The sequence below is a fragment of the Hoplias malabaricus genome, chromosome 1, assembly GCF_029633855.1.
Source record: "Hoplias malabaricus isolate fHopMal1 chromosome 1, fHopMal1.hap1, whole genome shotgun sequence".
NCBI classification, from domain to species: Eukaryota; Metazoa; Chordata; class Actinopteri; order Characiformes; family Erythrinidae; genus Hoplias; species Hoplias malabaricus.
The window spans coordinates 1,228,880-1,241,837 of NC_089800.1; the positions used below are offsets into that span (position 1 = coordinate 1,228,880).

Consider the following 12,958-nt stretch of genomic DNA (forward strand, 5'->3'; position numbering starts at 1 on the left):
AACATTGGACAGCTCAGCACACTTGGAGGAGAACACTAATTGGACTATCTAGTTGTTACATTACCTAGCTTGCACCCACATGGCTGCACTGTGTTGTACTGGGGAAGGAAGAGGACCATCGATGAATATTGACGATGATTCCAGCTTAATATTTTCTATAAATGTGCTATTACCATATTCATATTGAGTAGTGGTGGTTCTATCTAAATACACAGATGTAGACAAAACAATGACGAATGACTCAACCCCCTAAAAAAACAGACAAAGCAAGGTTTAGTATAATGTTTAATTTAGTTTACTATTGAAATTAACTTTTATATTTGTTACAGACAGTAAACACAACTTATACAATAAATGACATAAGATACAGTCTAATGTTATTAGCACCTCTAGACACTAGTCTTCGTATTGTTTTAGTACTGTGTTAACAAAACTGACGTGACTACTGCATACATGTGTTCTCTGTACACAAATGGTTGACTAAGACATTGGGTTTACATTTGCAAAATAGTAGGAAATATTGCAGGAACAGTCTCAATAGGTTAATACGTACAATGGAATAGTATGTTAATAGGTATTAAATGTGTTATTTTTTAAAAAAGTGATTCTACCTTTGAATTAGTTGTAACTGAATCCTTGGTAGAGAGTCAGTCCTTTTACACTTCTCTTTCACTCTGTTAATTCAACCAAAAAAACCAAGATAAAGCAAGATAGAACGTGACAAACACATTTTCTTTCATTACACATATATTGCTTTCTCTGTTGCCGTAAGAGTTATGTATGAAATCATAGCGCGTTTAAAAAGAAAATAAAGGCCACAAAATGCTACTCTATACGTCTAGCAGCAAACAAGATAAGAACACACACCTTTTCAAAATCCAGTGGGAAAATACAAATACACAGTCAAAACAGTACGTTTTCCCAGTCGTGAAGTAACGTGAAATTCACCCTTAATGTAAAAGGTAACAAGCTACAATTTGGCCCCGTTTTAAAAACAAAAATAAAACTATTTAAATGGACTCTTCTAAATTCCTCAGGTTCTTTCTTATTAATAATCTACATCTTATTTCAAAAGTGAACAGCTATGGCCCGAAGTGCTTACAAAAATTAAAAGCTTTGCAAAACATCACCTTTTCAATTTTAGACCATTAACTTAGATGCTTTTAATTTTGGACCTGTGCAATCAGTACAAAATCAGCATTCCCTAAACGGGTTTGAGGAGCGCACTCTAGTGGAGTCTATTTAAAATATATTGTGATGTAGTCAGTGCAGTGTAGTCAGAGTTTGGAGAACATGGCAACAGTATTTTGTGATATTTCCCATTGTCATAATGCCTTTGCATCTCCGTTTTATTTTAAAATGTTGCATCATTTGAAAACATGTTTCTTTTGTGTTGTATTAAAATTCTGTGAAGAACAGAGCATTAGAAGAACTTCTTGTACCATTAGCTTAACTTCCATTACAAATTATGAGTGATTTTTGTCCTACAAAAGTTACCATCTTGAAGATACGAGGTTTTGTTCTGATACTGACCATATACCTCTTGAGGATAGATGGTCGTTTTTCCACTGCACATTCGAAACCAAACACTGAAACTGGAATCACCAGTTCTAGCCTTAATTTATTAAGATGCCACACTAAAACATCTGATTTGGCTAATATCTAGTGTTAGCTTAACTTTGTTGGCACATTAAATGAAATACTCCTGTTTACACTCACTAAACTGTAGACAGTTTAACACAGTCATGTGTGGAGTCAAACAAAGCTTAAATATTTCTATGTTAAATGTGAAAATGAGGGGGGGGGGGGAATCATTGTTTTTAGCGTTAGCATTAGCGTCCAAACTAGCTGAGCTCTTTGAAGTAATACAAACACTTCTAATACTAGAAACAGACACATCAACAAACGTTTCGGTGTAAACGGGTCTTGTAACAAAACTTCAATTTAAAAAATAAACGAATTTGTTAATGTATTATTTTCTTCAGCTACAAGTGTTAGCAAAAGCCATTAACTTCTATTATGTTCTGGTATCAACATTGAGGGTACCAAAAGACATAAAACTGGATCCTTGGATACTAAACCAGTGGAAAAAAAAAAACACTGGTGTTACTCTTAAATAACGGTTCTGTATCCACATGCTACATTTCTTTTCATTCAAGTTTTTTCATTCACGCTTTCTAACTCCTTTCATTAAAAATGTCCCTCTCACACATACCACTAACGTAATATATGTGTAGTGTAGTAATCATCCACTCCAACTGCAGTTCTCTGGAATATTCCAAGACAGAAAATAAGGTGCAACAAGGAAAGAAGAAACAATGAAAATTGTACAAAAAAAAAGGTATTCAGCTTCAGTCTACCATTTCAAAGGCTTTCCAGATTCATCTGGCACAAGACATTATTGCAAAAATTCTTCTCTTCAATTACATGTATTCATAAAAAAAGAGGTTATATTACAGTCAAACCATCTCCACATTTTATCCTCTGTCCAGTCCTCAAAGTGCACAGATCAGTAGCATCACAATGATTATCGAGCCACTGTGATTTGCATTAAAACACAAGCACATTCACCTCCATTTCAGCTCTATTCTCTTAACACTTAAGGCATGTTCAATACAGCACCACTAAAGCTCAACACAACCTCCACAGCCTCTGCTTCACTGAAGATATTTCCAATGATATCTTAACAAAACAAAACAGCACATAGTTTAAGACTGGACACTAGCTTTTGTGTTGAGTGATTGGAAACTGGCTTAGACTTTTTCAGCCATTAAAATTACTGCAAATGTTGTGCTAATGGGAATAAGGAGGTGCAACTAGCAATTTTAAAAACAGATTAGAGCTAGGAGTGGGTGACATGGCAATATTTTATCATGGCAAATACGATACATCGAGATTGAGTTTTGTCAGCGGATGACGCAATGAAATACTGGTTAACGGCACACTTCATAAAAACTCAGACACATGACCACTGTAAACAAGTGAACACGTAAATCATATTAAACGTGTGTGAAAAACACAGCTGATTCAATGTCAGACCCTTTACATCACATCATTTAATTTCTTCTTCTGGTTTGTCACAAAACAAGTGGTCAGGTGTGAAGCTGTTACACTTTTGCCATATCGCCTACCCCTACGTCTTACAGCACACCCATGGCCTGGTCCTCACAGTGTGTGTGTGTGTGTGTCCTTGCAGGTTCTGCTCCAAACAATCACTAAAGCACCTACATCAAATAAAGATTACATTCACATACACAGACACACGATGTGAACGCGAAACCAATGCCGTTATCAATCACAGTCCATTTGGTATCTACCAATAATTCATAGCATCTCAGTATTATTTCACAAACGTCAAAAATGTGCACATATCAGTGGGCAATGGTGAATATAAAATTTAAGGTGCTTAAGGTATTCTTTAAAAGAACCGTAGAAGAGTTCCAAGAACATTTTAGAGCTTATCACTTGTATAAAAGCGTATCTACACCTTCCAAAGTCTTTCACTAATGCTTACCCCTCCCTAATGTATCACCACGTCCACCTGACTCTCAGTACGATGTAAACAAGGAAAACGAAAAGCAAATAAAACACAAAATGGCCGATACATTAAAAGACAAGGAGTATACAACATATTTACAGACTATAGATACTCTACTGTATATCATGGGTTATATAGGTTGTAATAACTGGACTGGATTATACTGTGTTATAAAGTTTTATCTTTATATGTTATATATCCTTTCTAGTGCTCTGTAAGGAAATCTACAATTTCTATAAACGCTCTGAAATCTCTTTTCCTCTCCGTACAGAGGCTCTTTAAAGGTCCACCAAGTGACATCAGCAAGGTCACGTCTTGGAAACATTAAAAAGCCTTTTCCCACACATATATATCCATCTGCTTTAGCTGATTATATTCACGAGGAGGTAGATGCAGGGGAGTTTGGTGTGTTATGAAGGTTATGAAAAACCTGATGTTTTAAAAATGACAAGCTAGTGGTTTTGGCGGCTTCATATTTCAGTGGCAGCCCAATTGAGTGTTGTCCGGCCCTTTTGTTTATATGAAGGCAGCTTGTTTGTACGCCGATGATTCGGCTTTACTGACCCATAAAGATGTCCCATTAACATAAGGCAGAGGTAGAGAGGATTTGTACTGTGAAACTGTGTAGAAAATTACGTAAACACAACATACAACACTCACGATCTATGATCATTTGATCAGAACAGGAGCAATCTCTAGGTTTACTCTCGCAAGCTGTAGCCCATCTGTTGATACACAATTTATAGCATCACCACTCACTAGAGGTAAATGGGTGTGGACCATTGTAGTATCTGCAAAATGTGTGTTTGTGATTTGTGTCTACTTTAAAAGGTCAACAATACGACTTAGTGAACCTTTAAAGCGTACGTAAGTCTCCACATGATAAACATCTAAAGTGCAGAGCATGCCGAAGCTTCATGAAGGGACCGTACCATGCACTAAGCATTAGTTACTTCTGCGTTAGCTCAAATTGTTTGTATGACGTTATGTAAAATGTAAATTGGTATCACTCAATTATTAGATTTTCATGAATAGTAAATAACCTAAATGAGTAATCTCATAAATAACGTTGACTTTGGAATGAATCTGAACTCGGAATAAGGCTAAATGAAAGACTACATAAACATTACAATATTAAAAGAGTTGTACCATTAATTATTAAAGGTACAGGACAAAAAAACAATGTAACATTGTACAGTATGTTCATAGTGGATTATATTGCTCTATTGCTGTGCAAGGAACTGTATATCCTCAGAACTAAAAATAAGTAAATGGAGCAAATTCCAAGCGTATTTCACTCACATTGACGGCCGCTACACAGCCTGATATTTATAAAGTGCTGTTCTACTTTTTTTTCTTTTTTAAAGACAATAAATGATACACTAGTGTGTTTGCTAGCTTCTGTATCATAAGTGCTTTTGCTGTTTACAACTTTCTTCTCTCCCACCTATGCACAGCACAGGCCATAAAAATGTATACATGCCATGAAACCATGTGAAACTCTACCAAACAAACAAACAAAAAACCTCTAGAAAGAATACAACATAAATAATAAGGTGCGGGAGTGATTATACAGGGTCTAACTGGAGTATGAGCACACAGGGTTTGGTTACTGCAACATAAGACAAAAAGAGTTCAGGGATGCAGGGATTTGGTTATTTATGCGTCAACTACATGATTTCCAACTCAACGTTTTTGCAGTACCCTTTGATCACATAGCGCCCTCTTCCGGCGGGAGTCGGGAGCTCGCCTGTGGTTTCTCTGCCATTACACTGAGGTTTGTCCTGTTTTAGCTTCCATGTTCTCACTTGTGGAAACAAGAACGCCACTCCATCTGCAAAGTTCCTTAAATCTGTAAAACTAACACGAGCAAGCCTCGTACCACAGTCCCGCTTCTGAACTGATGCTAATGCTAACTTCTTTGTAAAGTACTCAGGCTGAAGTAACATGGTGAAACTTTCACACAACTGGAGTCGAAACACAAAAATTAATTTCCCTTGCATCACGTAAAGCCCAAGCCTTGTGCAACTTATTTAAAACCTCCCTCTGAAAGTCAATCACAATGGTTGCGGCGTCACAAATCATTTCCTGTAACAGCAAGTAGAGATGATACAATTTCATCTGACACATCATGGACAAGGAAATAAAAAAGAGGACAGAATAATGCCTCTTGGAATAATGATGGTTATCTGCTGGTAGCCAGTTAAACAGTGTATCAGTTATAACCAGCTACGATACATATAATCCTTTATTTAGGCTTTGCCTCAAGCATGAAATTTTAGCTAAAGGTTAATTGGCATATAAATATTTGTGATCATTTGTCTTTAATTTGTTTACTACTAATATATTTACTTTAAAATTACAGCTTCGTTGTGATGCTTCGCTGACCTGTAACAGGGAGAATAGAGCCTCTGTCATTGCTACTCTGGGCTCAGCATCGCAGAAAATGCACTATGTAACTTCTGGAGAAGAAGAGGAAACCACAATCCACACTGATTAGTACAGTGCTGTAAAACTTAATTACAATAGAGGGAGCCCAAGGTGCAAAAGATTAAAAAAATAATAATAATCTTACCTAGCATTTCTTTAAGTAACTGGTCAACTACAGTTTTGAACCCTAGTGCTTTCCACATGGTACACTGACCATCAGTTTCCTGGATGAGCATACTGTACCACATCAGAGTCCTCGGGCAAGATCACATTAACCTGTATCTGTGAGCTATTCAAATTGTTCAGATTTGCTCTGAATAGTGTCTGCTAAACGTCGTTACTGAACGAGCTACATGCAAATGTTTTTGACTTTAACGCTAGTTTTTTGACTTTAAGGGTACTTTGTACCCTGCACAAGTCGCCTGAAAGTTGCAACAGGTGAAGTCAGCCTTAGGCCCAGACAGAAGCATGAGAACCTAACCAGGAAGGTGCTAGTTCCTTTGCTCATAAGAGCAAGGACACATCAACAAAAATGAGAAAATATTTCTTTGATTATTGTGAATAGCTAATCTCAACATATAAAATATCTCTACGAGAACGCCGAGTCATCGCTTGCACAGCATCAAATGATCGTACAGTGTCACACTGTCAAAAAAACGCCCGCTGCATGTGTCAGACTTGGTTCAGGTCAGAAACATCTCGCGAGGCGCTTCATCTTCCGATGCAATGTCTGCTTTGGGTTCGAAACAATGCGAAAGAGCTAAATGCACGGCCACGCTGTTAGTTGTTGTTTGAGCCGACCCTTCCGGTGGAGAAGAGGGGAGGGGGAGGGGGGAGAGCCCCGGTGGAGTGGAGAAGGGGTAAGGAGAGGGGGCTGGACACTTGGGTGGGAGGGCTGACGGAGCGACCCGTCAGAGGGTCGGGAGACACGGGGTCCAGTCCCAGGGGGTTGCTGTCACTCTCCAAGGGGTTGCTGACTCTGAAGCATTTCTCCTTGTGGGCCTTGAGCATGTTGGAGAAGCGGAAGCGCTGACCGCACACGTCGCAGGGGTACGGCTTCTCTCCGGTGTGAGTGCGCCGGTGACGCTTCATGTTGGGCCGGCTGGTGAAGCTTTTCCCACAGATCTCGCAGATGTACGGCTTCTCTCCTGCAGCAGACAGGGAAAGCGGGGCATTAGTTCACTAAGGGTTCCACAGCACATTAAATATGGTGAGAGTATGCTCATGTGTGGCTTTTAAATTTAATTTCTTGCATGTTTTAATAGATTATACCTGTTGCCCACAATGGATGAACCTTAGCGTACAAGGACTGACTAATAATAAGGGGTTCCTACAGACATTTAACATTTTATTTGCTTTATTTTCCCTGTCCTAAAGCCAGAACCTGTGGAAGTGCTTTATTAGCACATTTATCTGCCTTCCCTTCATTAACCTTGATAAAGGTCATGTAAAAGCTCCTCGGCATAATGATGACTGGCTGAATTGCAAGGTTGTGTGCATAAAGCATCATCTCAAGCGAGCAGTGCCCTGTTACCAGTGTGGGTCTTCATGTGTTCGTCGAAGTACTGCTTCATGTTGAAGTCTTTGCCGCACCATTGGCACATGAACTGCTTGTGTCCGATGTGGATGCTCATGTGAGAGCGAAGCTGGTATTTATACTGGAAACGTTCACTGCAATTCTGCACAGAGCACAAGCACAGGCATGGATTAGACTCACAGTGACTTCCATCATACACTCAACACAGAGAGTCCAGAGCCAGCAACTGGGTTCAAAACACTAGAAATCCACATTCACATTCCACTTTTCTTTTGTGTCTATCTACTTTTCCAGACCCACAGAGTTGGGATGTCTTCTCACAGTGGAAGGATAGGCACAAACCCCTCTGGATTTGTTCAGATCTGAAGCCAGAGTACAGCTCGGTTTTCTCCTGTTTCTAAAGAGCAGAGAGCTGTTTATCTGATGGTGCAGGTTTTGGAGAAGACACCAAGTTTTCTCTTTATGTTTAAATCATTTTTAAACCAGCTCTTTTTCGCTTGTCTTCCTTTGACTAGGTCCTTTTTGGTGGATTATCCTTCACGGAATCTCCTGAGAAATGTCTCCTGAAAATGACTAACTTGTCCTAGTCTGATCCAGTCAATATCAGCGTACCATACACAACACAAAGGCCTGTAGCTGAGCAGCGTGTGTATAACACTCACCTCACACCTGAACGGCTTCTCTCCAGAGTGCTGCAGAGAGTGAACCTTCAGAGACATACTGCGCTTAAAAGATTTCCCACACGTCTCGCAGGTGAAGGGCATGTCCTTGGTGTGAGCTGTGGGCAAGAACACGGCTCCGGTTACTTCAGCACTTCTAGAGTAATACAGGGGTTTGGAAAGGTTTGAATACACCACGTTTTCTCAATAACAATAAGGCAACACATTCTCTACCAAGGACTTTTTAACTTAAATAGTAATGAATTACACACACTACTATAGAACAACAGAAAACCGTGGACTAACTTTAGCACACATTAGGACACGTTGTGTGTGTATTAGGGCAAATAAACAGCATTGTATTGGACTTATTAAGAGTGTAATATTTGGGCTTCTCTGGTGTACGAGAGCGAAGACGACTGGGCGCTGCAAAGGTGCGGAATTTAATCCCTCAACCACAATTATCCCCCTTTTTTCCTCTTTCAGCATTCACAGTTCTCACCTAAAAACAAGATGTGCCTTACTTCTTTCCTAAACCTTATATTATGAATAAATCCATCACTGTGAGGAGAACAAAGTGCCCTATGTCCCTCGCTGGACAATGGCTGAGGCTTACGCAGGAAGGAAGTACTTGTAGATAAAAGATTTCCTCCCGTCTGTCAGGGGAGATTAAACAACACAGGCTCTGTTTTTTTCTGCTGTGTCTGCTGCCCACTGCTGAGACAAGGTCACTGCAGCCCTCCTCCAGCTGGACACTCGGCTCTCAGACCGGACTTAGGGAAGATCAGGCTTCAGCAGATGAAAAGGAACTTACTGTAAGGAGCCCAGGACCGAGGTGTACTGTATTTCACAAGTCTAATGTCTGTTGGAGATTGTCCGCCGCATATCAGTCCTATGTAACAAAATATCAAGATCAATCTTTTGTTTAAACCCCGCCCCCCCCCTGAAAAACACCAATGTTTTACAAGCTGCATTTTTATGAATGATAATTTGGATCAATTTTCCCGCAGACCCAAAGACACACTCAGATCAAACAGAAGCCAAACGTCAGCTCATCAGTTCACCTCTAACCCTAAACCTTTCTGTTCTCTTCTAGGTTCTTAGAAACATTTATTCATTCATTCATTCATTCATTATCTGTAGCCCTTATCCAGTTCAGGGTTGCGGTGGGTCCAGAGCCTACCTGGAATCATTGGGCGCAAGGCAGGAACACACCCTGGACACACCCACGCCAGTCCTTCACAGGGCAACACACACTCAAACATTCACTCACACACACACACACCTACGGACACTTTTTTTTGAGTCGCCAATCCAATTACCAACCTGTTTTGGACTGTGGGAGGAAACCGGAGCACCCGGAGGAAACCCACGCAGACACAGGGAGAACACACCACACTCCTCACAGACAGTCACCCGGAGGAAACCCACGCAGACACAGGGAGAACACACCACACTCCTCACAGACAGTCACCCACAGGAAACCCACGCAGACACAGGGAGAACACACCACACTCCTCTCACAGTCACCCGGAGGAAACCCACGCAGACACAGGGAAAACACACCACACTCCTCACAGACAGTCACCCGGAGGAAACCCACGCAGACACAGGGAGAACACACCACACTCCTCACAGACAGTCACCCACAGGAAACCCACGCAGACACAGGGAAAACACACCACACTCCTCTCACAGTCACCAGGAGGAAACCCACGCAGACACAGGGAGAACACACCACACTCCTCACAGACAGTCACCCAGAGGAAACCCACGCAGACACAGGGAGAACACACCACACTCCTCACAGATAGTCACCCGGAGAAAACCCACGCAGACACAGGGAGAACACACCACACTCCTCACAGACAGTCACCTGGAGGAAACCCACGCAGACACAGAGAGAACACACCACACTCCTCACAGTGGAGCTGTGCCACCGTGCCGCCCTAAAAACGTTTAAATTTGTCTTAATAAATGTAGTGATACATAACTGGTGCCCCCTCCAGGGTGTGTTCCTGCCTAGCGCCCAATGATTCCGGGTAGGCTCTGGACCCGCTGCGACCCTGTGAACTAGATAAGGGCTACAGATAATGAATGAATGATATCCAGGTACATGCTGAGGACCACTGAGGCACCAAAAGTGCCCTCTTAAGTGGCAAAAATGAGGTGCTGCCCTCAAATAAATAACTTATTGTGCCTTTTCTTTATATAAATGATGATGATGCGCCCTCTACAGCAAGAAAATTCCATGATGTGTCCTAAGAACTGCCCTTATATCGTTACATCGTTGGTTGTGGCGCGAGAGTGGGACCCCGTGTCATGCACTAGGAGCCCTTTATATTTTTTCCCCCCTGTCCTTCAAACAGAGTCCATCACTGCTCAGGACTCACCGACCATGTGTTTCCGGACATGTGCCATGGTGTAGAACTTCTTCTCGCAGATCTCGCAGGAGAACTTCTTTTCTGCATAGCCGTGGACGATCTTGTTGTGTTCGTGTAAGGACCACAGCTTCTTAAACGCCTTGCCACATGTAACACACTGAGAGGGAAGTGTTTAAAGGATTCATTGAAAGGATTGATCAGTTATTTTCGTTATGAAACAGCTGTTATACTGACACCTAGTGGCCAGGATGCGTTAAGCATGGACCTCCCATATGGGGGACACACACTTATGTGGAACATAAACTGGTTCATTCAGGGACAACAAAGGAAATACATTTTTTCGTCTCGTTTGTGGTGACTTTGTGTAAATAATGACTTAATAACTTACTAAATATTGTATAAACACAGTGTGACTGAATGCTCCTTTAAAGAGTTCGGCTTCTGTTTACTTCTCAAACCTCCACAAATACTGCACAGAACCCAGAAAGGGCACCTTGACTACAGTGGAAATGGGTCAGTACCAGTGAGCTGATAATAAATAGATGTTAAACGCATTTGCTTCTGTTAATGCATGGACCACTGTCTGCACTCGAAGCGTTTCTGTGGAGGAAATGACTCGGCAGTCCCGGTTTAATGGCAGGATCCAGCTGTTCGTGCAGTCAACAGAGCACACGCAAACACACACGCGCTCAGGCCACACGCGCTCAGGCCTGTCCTCCACAGAGAATGAGAGATTTAACCTTGTCTAAGCTTTTCTATGAGAGACTGAAGATGATCAGGTGGTTCCACACTACTAGATGTTCTGGTAGGCCCTGTTTAGACCTGTACTGCGTAGATATACCTGTATGCTCTTCTCACAGTTGGTCTGGTGGTGAAGCAGCAGCTCGCTCTCCAGCAGGAAGCGCTTGCCACATTTGTTGCAGATCTGCATGCGGTTGTGGGTCACGTTCATGTGTTTCTCCAGGTACCAGCGGTTATTAAAGATGCGTGGACATTTCTTACAGGGGAAGTGCTGCTTCTCCTCCAGCTTCACCTTCTGACCTGCGCTCTCCTGCTCCTTCTTCTCCTGTCGGATCTCCTGACCTGGGGCTAGAGATAGAGCAGTACACAAAGTCACGTCATGACACCTCGTTTACTTAGACGGGTGGAAACGGTAGAGGCTGCTTACTGTGTTAATTAGTTTGTTAATCAATTAATCAGAAAAAAAAATATACCTGGGGCCAGTGAGGCGCTGACCAGGCCCTGGCGCAGTGACATAGCGGCGCTTGCCCTCGTTCTATGTCGAGGTCTGACCTCTATGGCCTGCCCCATCTCTGGGATACTGAGGTCACTCTCCTCCTCCTCCTCCTCATCTCCTTCATCGTCATCTTCTTCACGATCCCTCTCATCCTCACTGCTGATTTCCATCTCTTGCTCTTCTCTCTGCTCATACTCCTTCACAATTTGTCCAGCGTCCCCAGCGCCGCCCCCCGCGCTGGGTCGACTCTCGCGGCAGTGTGTCAGCAACGAGGAGATTTCGGAGGCAATCACCTTGCCGTCTGACCCTTTGGAGACGTTCAGGGTCTGGTTGTTAAGGTTGACCTCCACGATGATTTGCTCCCTGTTAAAGGAGGCAGAGCTTTCTTGGGGGTCCCACAACTTCCTGGCTTTCCCTGCCCTCCGCCCGGCACAAGCCCCTCCCTCCCGCCCCCGTGGTTTGTCCCCCTCCTATCTCGTCCTTTTTGCAGAAGTGTTTGGTTCCTCCATCCACCAGCCGTTACGGAAAAGGGGCCACTCCCTTCTCGGGCAAAAATGTGACCCCCCTCCTCCTCCTGCTTGACCTCGCGGTACAGTTGACCACAGCGCTCGTCTTGGCTGCCCATGGTGTCTCTGGAGCGCAGCGATGGCTGCTGATGAGTTCGCGACAGGATGTGGCAAGTTCACTCATCTGGAGCACGGACGCGGCTCGCAGCACGTCCCGGACTGTCCTTCCCGTCACGAGCAGCTTGGACGTGTAGATGAAGTTGAGGATCTGCTGCAAGCCCTGGTTGGTCAGTGCCTCCAGCGCAAGGTTCACTCGCCGCAGCTCTTTCCCCCGAGTGAACAGCGCCTGGAAGAAGGGGCTGTGGGCGGCCAGCACGCCCTTGTGGGCAGGGAAGGTGCTGCGCTGAGGCACCAGAACGAGGTCCACGTCGCAGAGGTCCGGCTGGAAGAGGCGCTGCTCGTTCAGCCTGTCCATCAAACGCGTGAAGTGCAGCGCCGCATCCTCCACCAGTGAGAACTCAGCCCAGGGGTGGTCAGCGGTCTTCTCCACTATTCAGCTGAGGAGGCAGGGAACAGAGCGGTGAAGATCTATTAATGTCACACTCTCTATTAACATCCATCCATTTCTAGGGTAAGGAAAGAGATCAGCTCTCCAATTTCTTTCCCA

The 12,958-nt window shown here is 43.1% G+C and overlaps 1 protein-coding gene across 1 annotated transcript; it reads right to left on the bottom strand.

Moving 5' to 3' along the window:
• Positions 1-287: 287 nt before the first annotated feature.
• On the bottom strand, positions 288-12,838 carry zbtb47b (zinc finger and BTB domain containing 47b). The gene is given in 9 exon segments (XM_066642640.1): positions 288-7,116; positions 7,503-7,647; positions 8,168-8,283; positions 10,558-10,705; positions 11,390-11,637; positions 11,763-12,180; positions 12,182-12,304; positions 12,306-12,433; positions 12,436-12,838. Coding segments are annotated over 9 exon segments (2,025 nt in total). The 5' UTR covers positions 12,767-12,838; the 3' UTR covers positions 288-6,748.
• Between the last annotated feature and the right edge of the window lie 120 nt (positions 12,839-12,958).